Consider the following 18,602-nt stretch of genomic DNA (forward strand, 5'->3'; position numbering starts at 1 on the left):
AATAGAAAACATACCTGAATAAAAATAATAATAATCATTCCTATTAATAATAGTTATATTCAGTCGTGAGAAAATTGAATAAATAGACAAATATATATATTGGTTCTCTTAGGCTCTACCTCTCCAATTGTTTCAGAAATGTTTACGTCACTATAAAGTTAAATTTTTGTAAATGTATATCTCTTAAATTCTATTATTTCATATTGTTATTATAAAGATTCATATTAAAAGTATAGATTTGTTTCATTTTTGAAAAAAAGATGTAACGTATTTTCTTAAATAGTTGTTTTTATTCTCAAATTTTGAATGTTAGGGTATAAAACCATACAGCCTACCGTTTTTCTGATGATAGATTAAAATGCGTTCAAAAAATGGTGAACAGCAACTGAAATTTTGGTAAAAAAAATATACTGCTTTTCACGTTCTATATGTTGTCATTGTTACAGTATATCCATATATTTTTCCGTCATAAAGTAATCATAACACACAGCTTAAAAATATTCAAGAATAATTAATCATCGAGCTAATACCAATTCTAATACATCGGAATTTAAAAAATTCTATTCTATCTGGATCATAGTCAAGTTAGCAGCTAATTGAAATAGGATAATGCTATGAATCTGTCTAGGTTCTAACTCCTTAACTGCTCCATTTTATTATCTAGAGTTGAACATAGAATATTATAGATATACTATTTCATTATCTGATAGATATACTATTTCATACTGCTGGTAACAGTCTTAACAAAATTTAACTTTTATTAATATGAAATAATATTAAAAAAAAGAAATAGTGCACGGTTTAGCTAAAATCCTCTTTCAAGATTGGAGTTGCGTCATTATGGTACTAATCCGATCTCCAGAGGAAAAACGATGTTCCAGCTGAGCGGCACTGCACCAAGCAAACGCGAGCTCCACTCGAGTCCGAATTGATATCACCAGTAAACTAAAAAAAGATTCTCTCCTTTATCAGTGTATACAAACTGTAGGAAGTAGAAGTGCTTATACAGTACTGTTTACATTGGGATATCTATAGAACGTTTGTAGGCCATTCCTCAAACGTCGGTCCCGAATCCTCGAACCCACGTTCAGACTATAACGGTACGTGATAACATTTTTAATATCCCTTTGTCTTAACGAAGGAGTGGAGCCACGGCGTAGGAAGGGCAGCATTGAAGTCATCTTCTAATTATACGCGGCCAACTGGCTGCGTTTCCTCAGGGGAAAATTCCTAGATAAATGGTTCTTGGATTTCAACAGTCAGGAAAACACTAGGAGATCACAACATGAAACGTAACATTATAGGTAAACAGGGATTCGTAAAAGCATGATTTCGAAAAAGTGGACACTTTCTTCACCCAAAATAATGCTTTCTCGTAAGTCTGGAAGATCTTCTTTTAGCACATGTAGAATGTTGTGATGCTGATTAAATTGTTGCTTTGGTAAAGGATATGTTCGTTAAATAATATCATGTTTACGTATTCAATGTTATCTTACTAACATATTCTATATTTCTTCAAACTGTTTTGATAAGAAAACAAAAAACCAAAACATGTTTTTCATTTCCAGTAACTGCTGGTTTGTTTGACGGAATGGTACACTTAACGTGCAGGTATCAAGAATATTTTTTGAAAGAAATCATCAAAATCACGGATAAAATAAAATTAATATAAGATTTTATCATTTTTAGTTAAATAATAGTTTAAAAAATTCGAATTGCGATTCATAAGGCATTGTTCTCCAATTTATCTTCCTGATTAATTAATATTATCTCATTATAATTTTAATTGTGTTAAAAACTGGTATAAATAGCAAAGAGAACAATTTAACATTTTCGTTTTCTTTATTTCTCAAAACTAACTACAATAAAAACACTAGTAATGTGATAAGTTATAATGGTCAAATTTGTGAAGCAACTGACCATTTGTAGGTCAACTACTCATTTCTACACAAGAAGCACTCTTCATTTTAAGTGCTTCAAAGGATTATTAGAAACGAAGGTTAGAAACTAAGGACTGGGGAGTTTATTATGGAAGTATTAATATCTGGTTCTGGCTAGATCGGAAACATAAGGGGAACACTAAAGTCTTAATGGATGATTTTATTTGTGACAAAGTAAAGAGCATTGAGGACTTAACGAAGAATTTTGAATTTTAAGGATTTGGTTAGGCCGTCCGTAGCTCAGATGGTTGGAGTAGGTCTATCAGTCTGAGATCTGCGGGCGGCGCCGGTTCGAATCTGGCCTGTGGCATTGACTTTTTTTATTAAGTGGCGGTCCAACAAAATGAAAAGTTTGACGCCTCCCCCCACCATGGTTAGAATAGGTTGGTCACCTGCAGATAAGCAGGCAAACATCACCTTCGCTGTGGATTGCCTTATATTAATAAAAAAAAGGATTAAGTAATATCAAAATTTTAAATTAATTTTTTATGAAATAATAAAGAATTAAACGAGAAAAAAAATATACATGGGTTGATTCGGACCACTGAATTAGTAGAACATAAAATAATGATTCCGGGTCAAAGTCTACCTTTTTATGTTTCAATTATTTATTTTTTAATATAAACCGAAGTAAAAAACAATATCCGAAAACATTTATTAAATGATGATAATAAACACAATAAGCCAAGAACAAAGGACAATAGGAAAATAAAAAGTCGAGGCGCCCTAGCGACCCAGAAATTATAGTGTAGGTGTCAGATGTTCAAAAGACACCGTTAGGGATGGGCCGCAGGAGATGAACTGATTACAGGAAGAGACAGTCATTATCGTGTGTACTTTCTACCGGCACCACATCACAACTATCATACAGAAATATAAGTAAGTGATATTAATTAACCGGCCATGAAAAAAAAAATATATATATATTGAAAAATAAATTTTATAAATGAAATTTTTAACGTAAATATTATATGACAATAAATATTCTACCGACTAACAAAAACAAAGTAAGATATTTGTTTTATATATTATAGAAACCTACGTTTCAGCCCTAAATGATCAAATCTTCAGGGCTAGAGTTGAGGCTGCAGGCTAGTCTCTTTACAGGGATTCGGAAATTTATAATTAGGGTATTTATATAGATATTTTATATTTGTAAAAGTATAAAAAAAAAAAATAGGGAATATGTTATATTGAAGTTTTAGAAAACAATAACAATTTACTTTAGTTCTTTTGGGCATAGTATTAACTAATTAAATAAGTGTAGGAAATTAAATGCTAATGGGAGATTCCAAAAATTAAATATCAATGGAAAATTTTTAAAATGGAAGGTTTCAAAAATTAAATATTAATATAAGATCTTGAAAATTAATTCTTGAAGAAAGATTCCAAAAAACAATATTTTAATGGAAGATACTATAACTAACGCAATGAAGTCATCTTCAGGATAAAGAAGAAATGCCCTGAAGAAGGCATACAATACGGGCCGAAACGTTGAGATCTAAGAATTTATGTTGTTCTTAACTAGAACCACATTGTTATTGTTTGAATACTTCTTTTGTTACTTGAGAATGGAATCATTGTACGGCAAATACATCTGCGACGGGTATCATTCCTCCGAATCGCCCTCGTCCATCAACCTCTTCGATATGAGGCATGTCAGGTGTCAAGATATGGACATCGTATCTCCAATCGGCATAATGAGAACGTGGGTGTCTCAGATGTCGACTTTTGAGATACCTACATCATAAGATTTGTTTCGAACTGTAAAGGCGTAAATATTCAAGTTAGACGAAATAAATATTGAAAAAGAACACAATTCTGATCAGTATAGTAATTCATTGTTATGAATCGAAGCCATATATTAAATAAAACAATTTTAATTTTTAAATAATCAAAAACACGACTCTTTTAATGCTTGGAGAAGAACAGAATACAACAATAGCAAAGTTTTTATGAAGTTTTTTGTTTCTTTTTTCCGAAACGATACTCCAACCGAGGTAATTTTTGTAACCTGGCACTCTATGACCCTTGTCCCAGTATTCGAGTACTTGACCAAACTCTTTTCGTAGTTTAGTACTTTTTTTTCTGGCTTTAAAGCCGAATATTTTAAGTACATGCGGCTTTTGTGGCTCAGTCAATAATAATACAAATTTAGGCGCGATTTTGAGATTATACTGTTCTCATAGTCATGCCTATAGACATTAAAATGTACAGAATATATATTGATATTAATAAATAAAAACATTACTTACGATTATTTGGTTACTGATGTATTCTACACAACTGAGAACTGTCCACTACAACTCGCACAAGGTTTGGAATAATACTAATTAAGAGTGGAATGGTGAAAGGCAAGTGTGCTTAGTGGTTTTTCCAGGCCCTAGCTGCTCTTTCCAGCAGGTAGTAAATCTATTTCTGTTTTGCATTTTATAAATTTAACATATTAGCGTTATTAATTATCTGGTATCTTAATGAATTAGAGTAAAATGGATTTAAATTCTGTTCAGAGCTTGATTAATATATTGTTCGAATATTATATAAAAAAAAAATCTAAATAAATTATCACCTTAGAAATATATCATTAACATTTAAAGTTTTAACAATGAAAAGAATTATATAATTAACAGTCGTAGAAAATTTCCCATTATTCAAGGATTACCTTCCAAGAAAGCCTTCCGATTGGGAGTGAACGTCTAGGAAATTCCGGGCGGTTGAGATCTTAACACAATTCGTTTCCCTGGATTAAGTAAGAAAAACTGTATATTTTACAACTCTGAAGCCACTTTCACCAGCTCAGTGTACTCGTCAAGACTGAAGCTCGCCGCTTAAGGCTGTAATAGGAAAAGCTGATGTGCTTTCCAAGCAACACTGAAGAAATGGGGCTTGTATTTCACACCAATTTAGTGTCTATTACGTATAGGCATCGTAAATATGAAGTGTGCGGTAGCTTTCGTATCTTCGTTTCATACAAGGTTTAAGGAAACATGAGTTATTAAACAGCGTTATCACTTATTTTTTATACAACTATTGAAACTAAATATTTCTTGTGATAATAAACAAAACAAAATATACAGATCGCGGCCATCATGCCATAACCTCCTTACTAACAACATTTGTTTCATAAAACAAAATACTTAAGTACCAAGTTGAGCTTAGAGTGAATAATTACCACTCCGCATACTTTGAGAACCTCTTTCAAAAGTATTGCAGCTCTAGTTAACATCACTGATACACAGGATCACATGATCATCGGATAAACAATCACAGGCTGCTACAAAAAAAAAAAAAAATCCAAACAGAACAATAAAGGTCTTGCGTTACAGCACAGGGCAGAGAACGGAAGGCCGAACCTTGCGCAAAGTTGGAAGGGTTGTGAACTCGAATCAGAGGGTCGTAGGCTAGAAGGTAGCGCAAAGTTTATCTGGAAAACTGCGGGTATCTGTGTGATCCAAGATGGCGAGTGTGCCAACAACATGCGCAGTTTACGTAACCGGTTATGGTACAAAATAATATTTGCCACATTGTGAAATGTTCGTCTTGCATTAGACGTGTTTCAGGGTTGGTAATTATTAGAAATATATTTTTTATTTACATATGTACTTTATATTATGAAAATTCGAAATGAGTTGATATCCAATCCTAAATCAATAATTTATGATTATAGTATTGCTATATACTGTTATAGTATATCACAAAAAAGTAAGTTTTTATTTAAAAAATCAGACCCACTTATTTTGAATTGGAAAAAATAATTTACTGGGTAGCTTATTAACTGAATTATTAATTAGAATTCCCATCACTGTAAGACATCGATTTAAAAACAATTTATAAAGTAGTCCACGGTCATTCTCAGCATAAATATGGTTAATGGACATGCCAAAAAAATTAAGAAAATTGAATTTGTAGTTGTACCATAGATTTCCATTAATTTTATATTAAAATAAAATATTATTAAAGATAATAATAAAGGACTGTGTATTTTTGTTGACTTAAACTTCAACCAGCCGCCATTCAAGTGGGAATAAATTAATATCTCTTCATAAGATAGATTGGGCTTAGTCAAAAAGATTCCACTCTTTGGAATTTATGCTTTTATACGTAGATGGCATACTATAATCCTTATTAGTAGTATCAATTATATTGTCAGCAATATTCATAAAAACGTTCCTTCCTGAGAGTGATAGTTATAAGGAGAAGAGCGTGAGCTGCAACAAGCGTATAACTCCACGTCCAAAACAAAATCGATATTTGATTGAAGACTGATGATCCAGAACCGGACAACCTACCGCAAGGAGCACATTTGCATCCGCAGCGGGTAATTTCCTGAGGGCGTTCACTGATGATGGACGAGGACCGCTTAGAAGACTGGTTCCTTCAACTCCTTCGGTCACTTCGGCTACTTGGACTCTTGGCGAAGAGACAGAAGGTGGAAGAAGGGACCTACTCCAGATCCCGTTAGCGGGCGGTGTACTCATCGACGTACATCACCGCCTAACGGTGTGGCGGTGCTACCGGCCGATAGTGGGTCGGCGTCCCCTTTGTCCCCAAAATATCGGAAATTCCTAGTACTGTAAGAAAAGTAGCTAACTTACCGATAATTTTAATATTGGAAGATTATAAGTTGACTGTATGAAATTAATTTACAGTCCGGGTGGCGATAAAGAATGTTAAACAAGTAGCTAGAACTAATATTTGTAAGCAATCAACGTTTCGTCCCACATTGCTGGTCTTCATCTAGGGCTGAATGCTAGAAGATGTAAAATGAATTCTACATCTTGATTACTTACAAATATTTTTTCAGCTACTTGTTCATGATCCTTAACCATCTTCGGGAATTTCTTAGGAGATTTATGTATGTATATATATTTAAGATTATATGTATTTACATACACGACTGTGTATATTGAAACATCTTATGATCACAAAGAACGTAAATAAATACGGAAACTTCCTACATGCACCGTAGATGATCAATAATCAGGCAAACTTGATTCCTTCTTTTCTAAATAATGTTTATAATAATAAAATAAAACTCTTCAAACTTTGGTCTGGATGAATCAATACGATGATCTATCATGCAACATGTTCGATTCGAGCAGTCTTCCTTTTTTCATGTTTCCCCACTCTATTTTACTTTATTAACAAATAATATTACTAATTGTTATCATAATATAGCTGAGAAAAAGTAAAATATATCTCTTATTATACTTTTTGCAGGTTTTAACAGGGATTTCGATAGGGAAATGGGAGGACTATAATTTGAGAACTTGAAAAGAGGGAAATTTGAACTTGAAATTGCAAACTTAATTGCTAAAATAGTGGCAAAAAAAAAATCAGAACGGCTATTATACTCAAAATCGCTTATAAATGCTATTTAGAGAGCTTACTCCTTTTTTTTTTTAGAAAAGTACAGAAAAGAGGGATTTTTAGGGTGAATACTACTAGGTTACAGAGTATTTTTAGGATTTTAGATTTTATACTCCAGCAAATCCCGCCTGGGATCAATGTCAAGAACAAAATAAAAAATATCGTACTGACCGTTATATAAGACTTCAGCTTTGTGAATATTGACAATAGGTTAGTAGGGGAGGAAATCGCCTGGTATCTCCGGCACGTACTTAAATAGACGAAGAGATCGAAGGGTAAAGCACAATTAGCAATTAGTAGTGACCTTTACTGATGTGAAATATACGAGCCGATTATGGAAGAAATAGAAGAAAACTGATAAATAGGGGGAATAAAGAAAGAAGACCCCCCGATCGGGCATGTTATAAAAGTACCGTAGCTATTGTTAAGTCTCGAATTAACGATAATTACATCGCGAATTAACTTTTAACTAAGCCGCCTTTACAATAGTCCATTGTCTGTGTCGCTATTTGCATCGCCATTACAGAGGCATAGGCTTATATCTCGAGGAGTGTCGCTCCGGACAGTTCTGTTGTGTCCTCTCTTGGCGGGTTGAGGAGGGGCGGGTTCTCACGCCTCCTGAGCAAGTGTCAAGGTGATACAAGACCGCTATGCCGAAGTGTAGGCTGTAATTGTGATCCCACTGTCACTAATTAAGGACAGGAGACGTCATGGGCCTTGCAAGTGTCAGTCGAACAAATGAATTAGAGGTGGAAACGAGGCAATGCACTGGCATACCTCTGGAGATGGCTGAAGAAGTATGCTCCAGATAACACTTAATAAGGATTTTTAGTTTTTTCTTTTTATAATAATATTATTACAAAAGAACTAAATACTTCATAATGTACTTGATATGTAAGTTCACATTCTTAATTGCAACGCTTTGAGGCTTCATTTTTAATAACATAAATAACTATTTATAATTATCTTACCTCTCATTCAGAAAATAAAAAAAAATTTTAAATTCAGGTTCCTTTTAATCTGATGAAAATATGAAGTTAAAAATATAGTTTTATTCGGCATATAAAAAATAAATCCGTTCCGCCATTCATGAAAACATTATTTATTCGCCAAATGTACAGTAGTGTCAGAACGGTCCGAAAATATATCCTTTTTAAATAATATCACAGTGAATAAAGCTGTAATTAGTTTAATTTCGAAGTCAAAATGATCATAAGCATAAATGGTATCATATTTTAAATTGATTAAAATATTTTTCTATTACTAAGCGATTTTTAAGAAAAACAAAATTGACCTTGGAACTCATCAAAATTCTTTATGAGATGACAAAAAAATTTAATTTATTAACATATTTTTAATAGGTTTCAACCTATAGGGTGCAGAATCTTTAATTTGGCAGGACAAAACTTATAACTCCTTCGTAAATTGTTACTTAGGAAGTAGACCATGAATTTGGTGTAAACAAAAGAATTGTGCAGGATTTCACATTATTTTCTGCACTCGTATTCGATTTACACAAAGGAAGTGTTGATAAGAGATAACATAGAGTATAGTTTGCTAGCTTAAAATTAATTTTATATATGAACATTCCTACAATGACAAACTTCATCTACAAAAAAATACATAAATATATTGAAGGTTATTATTTAAAGTTTTATATTATTTCTAATTTATTTAAACACTGGATTGTTTTACGGTTATTAATTTTTTAAAAATTCCTTTCATACTTAATATTTTGTGGAACACTAGTTAATTTAAGAAATTAACCAGTAAGTTAAGAAAACGATGGGACTCTTAGAAATAAAGGGTGATGCCAATACATTATAACATTAATATTTTTTTAAATGTAAGTAGAGGAAATTAATCAAAATTTTGAAAAATTATATTTCAATATATATAGATCAATTACTATGCTTATTTTTATCAGTAAAAATGAGGTACAATACAGGAGGAGTTGAAATGGATGTTTACCTCAGTATGGTTGGACTTGGTTATAACCATCAATAATTCTGTATAGATTGTAGATTAAATCGTAATTTAAAAAAACAATTAAATAAAATTGTGCTATAACTAGAAAAAAAAATACCACTCCTTTATATCATCCTTAGGCACGAATATATTCCTCTTTTATCAGTAGATAGAGAATAATAAATTTAAAAAAGTTAAAAACTATACATAAATCAAAAATTAACCAAACAAAAGATATATATTGTTATTATCATTTACCTATTAGCTTTCAAGCGAAATTTACAAATAAGAATGTTGAATACTCAATAATATAAAATTAATAATAATTGATTAAGTTTAACAAAAAACAAACCAGAACGAAAAATACCTGCCTTCTGCATTTAATTAAAATTCTTTTCAAAAATATCTTCTAGCCTACTTCCCATTCCATTGGAAAAACATTAATCAACAATGGTATAATTTATTTTATTTTTTTTTTTTCATAATACAAGGCCACTACCCTAACGAAGGTTACTACTACACTAACCATTAACGGATTACAGATCCAATGAAGTGGTGGATTTGTACAATAATTGAAAATCGCAAATGTCATGGACAGCATAGATGCCATCGTAAAAGACAGTAGATTTAAAACTTCTAAATGTCATGGACGAACGCTATGAGTTTGAAAAGGATACAAGCGCTTCCATTAATTATATCAAATTGTGATTATATAATTTTTAATTAAGTAGTAAAATTATAATTTTTTATTTCTTATTCACTTACATCATCAAACTTGAATTAATGCAGATTTGTCAATATATTTTAGTTACAATATGTTATCTATTTTATTACTAAACACTGAATTGTTAAAAAAATAAAAATAAAATATTATATACTCCGTTAAACAGCAATGACGTCGTTACATTAAAGGCACCAGTTTTTCCCAAACATTTTTCACTATGGGTAAAGGAAATAGAGCATAGAAAATTACGTTTTCCAACGCAGTTTTTTTAATATCGAAAAAGTTTCATCAACGATATATTTCGAGAAATATCCTATTTCGTTAACGAAAAAGGTTTATCCAGTATTGAGATGAAATTTGAGTATACATTCATTACATTTTTATTAATTTAATGAAAATATGATATATCATTAATCTTATTTATTTAGAAAATTTGAATATTTATTTTTATTGTTTATTTATTTTAACATTTATTTTTTAATCCGTTTTTTGAAAAAAATTTAACAAGAAAAATAACCATCATCAGTTTTATGCCATGAAAATCAAACAATACACATTTTAGTAAGTTTTTTTACAAATGCATAGATGTTCATTGGGTTCAATAACCTTTTGCATTCTAGCTAGGGCAGGAAGGGTGGGCCATCCTGCAGGTTATCAACCTATGAGAATGTTGAAATTTATTCCGGGAGTCAATAAATCATTCAACACTACTAGAGGGAATCGAACCCGCACTTTTTCTAAATCGCACCTCCAAAGCATATTGAAGAGAATAGTTAGTATTGTTTAAAAAAAAAAAAATTAGAAAAGAGGTAAATGATAAAGTATCAAGTTTTTTTCAGATAAATAATTTTAATATGATTTAAATTTAATGTATTTATTCTTATTTTTTAATTCATATTTCTAATTTATTTTTTGTTCTTACAAATATATTTGCATAGATTTATTTATCGTTAAAAAAAATTTATGTTAATACGTTTTAAAAAAAAACAGATTTCAATATAACAATTAATTTTTAAGTTATATGAGGTTGAAAACGATTGTTTATGCAATCTTTTGTGTTTGTTCTCTGGCTTTAATTTAAGCGGTTTAGTTCTTGGAGATAAAACTTGGTGCATAACAGTTTGAAATCAGGGAATTGGATGTATGAAAAAGTTTTATATTTTAATAATTAAATTTAAGAAAAACTGGAAATTTTTATTTTAATCATCACTTTTATAACTTACAATTGTGATTTAAAAAAAATAAATTTCCTTCTATTTATTCATGTTTAACTTTCCACAAATTATTATTTATTTTTAATAATTCCACAAAATAGAATAATAACTTCATAATAATTATTTGAATCTGAAACCACCAGGATGCAGCCCTGCAAGTGGGGCGAAAGGTTGGTTACTTATAAATGGTTAGTTGTCTACTATTTTTAGACCCTCTTCCTACAACAATTTAATTAATTAATAATGAAAATAAATTATAATTTATTTTTAATAACTAATAATAAAAATAAGGTATTGAAATTGAAATTGAAGACACTATAAAATATATAAGTTGACAAATGCAGCCTCCGAAGGAGGAGACCCTCCTAGACGCAGAAGACGGGATGATATCTTGCAACCGTGACCACTACCAAGGCGAAGCAAAGAACTTTTTTTCCCCTACCTCCAGAAGATTCGATTTGCTCCGACACCACTGCAAGAGTCCTTCCTGTTTCGTCTCACACTTGCCGCAGATATAAGCACCACAACAGAACTTTATCAGCAAGTCGCAAATAACTTAATTTCAACTTCATCCATTTCTATTATAATCGTACTTAAGATAATATAATGATGAAAAATAATGCTTACTTGCTTAGCCCTAATAAGGGCTGCTTCGATGTCCTCATCTTCGCGGAGTCTTTCTCTATGAGCTTCCTTTACGAGGTCGTCGAAGTACTCTTCATATTGGGACAACCGCTGGATCTGTAAAACAGAAAAAAATAATTAAAATACTATCTGCATAAAAAAAAATTAACAAGAAAAAGATATGAAGAAAAATTGCTAAAAAAAAATAAAAGTACAGAAATAATAATCAACTTTAATTACACGATAATCTTATTTAAGTTGCAAAAAAAACAAAAAAAAAACCTTATAACCTCTGCTATCTCGACCCATTTTGAAGAGTTACAACCCTCTCTACTTACGATTCAAAAGAAATATCATGCTTTCAAGTACATTTGATCTTCGGGATTTACCCTAATTTCGCGATTTACCGGGTACTTGACTTTAAGGATTAAGTAAAGCCTGACATAAATAATGAAGTTTAAGGACTAAAGTTTTACAAATACGCAATAATACGTATTTGCTTTACCCTTCTAAAATATACTTCGAACTTTTTTTTTTTTTTATCTCAAGAAAGATTTAATGAATCGAGATGAGTATATGAAAGGTTTTATTACAAACATGTGAAGCTGAGAAAAATTGAATTTAATATTTATTTTGTCCTGAACTGAAAAAATAATTTTTTATCGTCTGAAAACAATTAAAATTTTGAGTTTAGAAAAATTAAACAATGTGCTATGTCGGAAAGAGTATTTAAAGCAAATAAGAGTGTATTATAATATTTAAAGAGTATTAAACTATTCAAAGGAAACTGATAAGTTGCAACAAATCTCTTGTCTACTTACGATCCAAAAAGAAATGTCATGCCTTTTAAGTACACTTGATCTTCGGGATTTACGCTGGCAGGCTACTTGACTTTAAGGATTATATAAAGCCTAACGTAAAAGATGGAAAGTAAGGACTTAAATTTTAAAAATGTACAATAATCCTTTCTTGCTTTCCCCTTCTAAAATATACTTTGAACTATTTTTTTTTCAAATTATTATTAATTATTCAATTAGTGGTTTGAAGGTATGAATGAGTACATGGAGGTGTTTTGTTTTAACTAACATCTAACCATGTCTTCAATTAATTCACTGAGTGAAGTCCCTTCGGCTTAGTAAAAATAATGCGGAACCCATTTTCATCTGTTACCTCTCACTCAAAGATAACTAGAAATAGACAAAATAGATTGGAATCATTAAATTGCTTCTAATTTTTTTTTTTCAAATTGATTTCCAAGGTTAAGAACCCTAAAAGGTTAATTTACTCCTTATACTCCAGGTAGCCCGAAATAAACCCCTCAAATTTTAGCCCCGAGAAACACTTACCGACTGAAAGTTCATTGACCCGCCTGTTTACTGCAGTAGCTTAGTCTAGAAAGATGATTTAATCTTGGAGGGTTTGCTTCTAGGATGTTTCACTCACTATCTAAATTCGGCGCCTTTCATCTGGACACTAAACGGAACTGTTGATTCCTGGTTATTCTCGAAGGGGAGGCGCTATTTCGATTGTTTATTCGTTTGGCTCAATTGGAAGTTGTACGTCAGTAGACCAATTTTAACTTCGGGGAAAAAGAAAAATCATTTAAAAACGAATTCGTTTAGAAAAGGATAGTATCTGGATGTATGACATGAATGTCAACAATTTTTTAGGTATTAGAGATGAATGCAATATCATTTCAATAATTAATTGAGATTTTCTCGAGACAGCTTTAAATTAAAAAAAAAAGCTTATCATATCAGGGTTTAAAAATAAATAAGATAAAAGCTTAATAGGTTAAATAAAAAAGAGGTAATAGGGCAGATTATTAATCTGGAGAAGATAGGCCTATTTAATAAGGGATTATACTTTCATTCCTAATTATTTGTTTTGAAAACAATTATTATTTATAAAAAACTTAAAATTTGTCATCTCGGGTTTTAAAAATAAATAAATTAGATAAAAAGTTAATAGTCTCTATAAAAAAGAAGTAGTTTATTAGCCTCGAGAATATTAATTTTTATAAGGAATAATGCATTCATACCTAATAACTTTTTTTGTAAACAATTATTATTTATTAAAACTTTATTTGCGAATAAATAGCCTGAATAAAATGATTTAAATTAATTAATTTATTTTTAACATCGATTAATTTTTATACATATTATTTTAAATATCCAGCAAGAGATATACTTCTTACATGTTTTTAAAATAATTTCGGAATAAATCATCTATAATATATATGTACACACAGAGTAATTCATTTAATTAAATTAATAAGTAATAGTTTTGGTATTAGCTTGACATTAAATATATAAATGACTCAATTAATTTCGGATACAGTTGGAATATTCGTAAGGTTTTAGAGGGTTTGAGGAGTTTTCTACCAAAAATTGAAAAATCCAATTTTCAGAAATAAATTTTTTTTGGTAAATTAAAAAAATTTTCTATCTAATTGGTGTTACCAATAACATTTTTATTTTAATGACGCATAAATCTGGTAGGGAGGTTAGCGAAAAACATTAAATTCTAGTGGAAGACAATTTTTCGATGGCCGAATCGACTTTTCGAAAGTTGGAAACGGGTGGAAAAGGCATTATCTAGTTCTGCACGATTGTATTAAGTGATATAAAGTGTAGACATACTTAAAAAAAAAAAAAAAAAAGACAATATGGTTTAAAAATAATTTCAATGGATCTAAGATCACAAATTAAAAAAAGTTAAATATCTTTTAATTAAGTTAAATATCATACCACATTACATAATTAATAACACAGATACCAAAGGAAATATATTTGGTGCTTAGTTTATTAATAAGTAACGGCGCCCAATTAACCTCGATAAGAAGAATTTCTAAAGTAGTTTTCGCTTAATGATCCTCCTCTGGCATTCTGGTTTAATTGGGATAGTTTAATAACTGTTAATAAGATTGGGTAACTTGTTACAAAATAGGTCATTTAAATTTATCAATGCAGAAGTTATTTTTTTTTTCACTGAAGAAGTTACTCGAGAAAATCGCAGTTCCTCCAGGCTAGTGTGAAGTGACGGATCAGCAGAAATGGTATCCGTTACCTGCCCGCTAGGGCGTCTTCCGTCACACGACTCCAATTTGGAAACAGGGGAAACCACTCAGCCCCCTATTTAATACTCTTATCTTCAGAATATATTATCCTCTCTTCATAGGCTTATTTTTCTTAAATTAAATTGAAATTTGGTGAAAAATAAATGAATAAAAATTAACGCGATTCCTTGAACGAAATCTGATTTCGAGTAGTTACAATAATAATAATAATGAAGGCTTAACGAACCCGAAGGTTCGATGCCGATACCACCAAACACTCTCTGCATACATCCTTTCAGCGATGCCCCTCCAAATCCAATTCCACCAAATCAGTTTTAACGCAATCCTCCCTTCTACGTTTAGGTCTAACCCTCGTACGTTTATCCGTTCCTTTAGTGCTTATTTAACATTTTTGCTTGCTTAACATTTTAGGGATCAGCTCGACACTAAGCCCTACAACCTTGCACGCCCATCTTATACGCCTGGTATAAGATATCAAGATAAAATATAACTTGAATTATGTTTACCAGGTATAAGTCCCTTAATTCAGCGTTGTGTAATCTTCTAAATACTCCCGTTAATTCATCCTTTTTCGGTCCGAATATTTTTCTCAATACTTTTAAATTAAATTGGAGGGAGTTTACGGTAAATTACCGCGAAGTTGTATGAAAATAAGATTAAGAGATGCAAAAGCGAGCAGTGATACTGAAGCTATATAAAAAATTGAAAAATCTCTATATAAAAATGACATTATTTTTTTTTTTAATCTTACCGACGTTTAAATATACTTAATTGTTTAAAACAACAAGAAAAAAACAAACAAAATAATAAACCATTCAGTATGTCAGATTAATCATAACTTCAAAAATAATTAAGTTTCAGATTCCATGCATAACTATGATAAAAATCGTACCCAGTAAATATATCATAGTTTGACTCGCCTTTAATTTTTTTTTCTGGGTACATACATGCAACAATTCAAAATTGTTCAAATGCAACACCCTTTAAAATTACTTATTATGTATTTTATTTAGATTTTCCGTTTTTTATATCAATTAAGTAAGTATAATTTTTTTTATAGGGTACTCCCAACCTCATATGATGATACAATTCAATTTAGAACTACAAAACTGAAAAAGAACAATTAATCAGATTAACGGTTATTTTTAACACTAATTCGAAATGAGCAGTAGAAACTGTAATTAATAATTGAAATCCCCTATTCAGGCAATGATGAATTATTAATAACTAAAAACATAAGTATATAAAAAATAAATGCGAAGTTAGTTTCAAAACCTTGAGACAGGAATGATAAGAAAACATTGCAAATAATTTTAATATTTCTAGTAATAACCAGAAAGATTGTAAGCCTGTTATATCTACGTGCATGGATTAATAAACATTACCAATACAATTAATATTAATGTCTTAGGGCAGTTTTTTAGAATTTAAAAACAGTAATACTAAATTTACCTTTTTAGAGATGAGGAATTTCACAAAAATTGATTCATTCATTCTTTCACATACTTTTGTACATAATTCATAAGAAATATATTTTATTATTTATTCTATTTTATTTTAGTGATAATATACATCTATCTGTCTAATGGGTTCTGAGATATAGATTTCCCAAAATAAAATGACTAACTGATTTTCAGTACCTTTCTTAGGGAAATGTTGCTTTTTTAAAAAATATATTTCGGGAACTACTGAAAGTAAATAGCAAAAAAAAAAATTGTTTAAAACCAAACAGAAAAAAATATATATATCTAATAAATAAACTGACACCTAAGATTGAACAAGCCGCAAGATTACAATACCCCGATAAGTAGGGTCTAAGTTTCGAATTTATGATATTTTCGAGGGACAAACCGCAAAGTCGGGAATGGCGCTTAAGTTGTGAAATGCAAATGGTGTCGGGGCGAGGGAATGTGGGACCGCTATTCGACTGATCCTAGCAACTCCACTTTCCCATAAAACCAGACTAATCTCCTACCGGTAGCGGCATTCCTGTATCCGCGACGGCCTTCGCACTTTTCGGGGTGATACCCTGCAGATAGCAGGGGAGGAATTTGCGAGTTCCAGGCCTGCAGCTCTACTAGGTGTCTAGTTAGAAGCACAAGTACGTAAAGTTCAGTTATATATTTTTGCTGCACTGTTTTTGAATGTATTTAATTGGATAATTTTGAATAAGTTATATTGTTTTGCAAAAAAAAAAAATCATTATTCGAATCTGATTAACTTATGAGAGTAAGATACCATGTAAGAAAGCCGTTATAGCTGAGGGAGTTGGGGTGTCACCTTCATCATGTCTGCAGAGGCGCCAGTCCAATTCTGGTCTGGGCGGGTAAATTTTTAATTTATGGAGGTCCCACAGAATGAAAACCCTACCCACCTCTGCTTTTAATATGTTGGTTACCTGTAAGATAGCTCTCTCCAAGCCTATAAGCATCATCAGAAATGATCAAATATTTTTTTTATACTTAAAAAAAAATTAATAAATGAAATAGTACCTAATACAATTTTAAACAGACAGCATATAATTTATCGGTTTTAGCACAATTTAAGATACAAATTTTGGAACAACCAGATAAATTACAAGTTTTGGAACATTTTATTTTTTTGTTTTTTGAAACATTTGTTTGGTTTTCATCTAGTGGTAAGGATTTTAGGGATGCCTTACGAACAACAACTAGAAAAAATTAAAATTTCAAATGTTCAGTGCCCCTTTTATTTTATTTTAAAAAAGTTATTATCTTCACAACAGTGCAATTTTAGTATAATTGACATTTATTTTATGCTTATTCATTCATCTGTTTTCTGAATATTTTTTAGTATCCTGGTGATACCTCTGTTGGTTCCCACTACATTTAAATTATGTGACTACTGTACCCCAGAGGAGAACGCTGTGAAAAATCCTTAATGACATATAGATGAGTTCCTAATTAGCATTCCTCAATTCGTTTCACAGTTATTTCAATTAGCTGCTAACTTTTACAAATACTAAATAAAAACCAATCTCATTAATGTTACGGTGTGAAGCTGAAGTATTTGTACTAATTTTTATCATTTCAGATAAAGTGAAGTTAATACAATTTAAGTTCCGATTATAATAAATAATTATTATAAAAACGAAATATAGCCAAGCCTAAGGAAAAATTTCCTTTTTTTAATACAGAATATTTTTTTCACTGCTCAAAGTATTGCGTAATACAAAGCGAGATGTTAGATAACCGCAAAGCTAATGAAAACGTAAGCAGGTTTCTTAACGCCCTAAAAGCGACTTTGTAGGAGATCTCACGTTTCTGAAATTTCCAGTAAATTACAAACATAAGTGATGTTAATAGATCTATTCAGTAAAGGAAGATATATTTATTAATTCGAAAACGTGAGAGTAATAAAATAAAAGTCCTAATCTTAATATATTTCAAATTGGAGAGTTTTTCAAATGGTCAATGTCAAATATACAATAAAATGAAAAACGGCTAATATACACTGAAAAAGTTATTTCTCAAAAAGAATGAAATAAACAGAATTAAAAAAAATTTTTAGTGAAACATGTTCCTATTTAATACCATATCATTCTTTTTTCATGACTTTTTTTATCATAACTATTTTCTTTCGAGTGTGTTTATATAAAGGAAAATAAATTTATTAATAGTAATGAAAATTATCCGAATAGCCCTAATCTTCTTTATTAAAAC

The 18,602-nt window shown here is 30.6% G+C and overlaps 1 protein-coding gene across 3 annotated transcripts in view; it reads right to left on the bottom strand.

Moving 5' to 3' along the window:
* LOC106685449 (rho GTPase-activating protein 20) overlaps window positions 1-18,602 on the bottom strand; it is a 158,830-nt gene that overhangs the window by 50,201 nt on the left and 90,027 nt on the right. For all 3 annotated transcript variants that reach the window (XM_014428122.2, XM_014428123.3, XM_067049811.1), the window contains exon 2: window positions 11,844-11,957. In XM_014428122.2, the coding sequence (XP_014283608.1) occupies window positions 11,844-11,957 (114 nt within the window). The remainder of the gene's footprint in view (window positions 1-11,843; window positions 11,958-18,602) is intronic.

Source organism: Halyomorpha halys, unplaced genomic scaffold (assembly GCF_000696795.3).
Source record: "Halyomorpha halys isolate HHAL.00 unplaced genomic scaffold, Hhal_1.1 Scaffold694.1, whole genome shotgun sequence".
Taxonomy (NCBI): domain Eukaryota; kingdom Metazoa; phylum Arthropoda; class Insecta; order Hemiptera; family Pentatomidae; genus Halyomorpha; species Halyomorpha halys.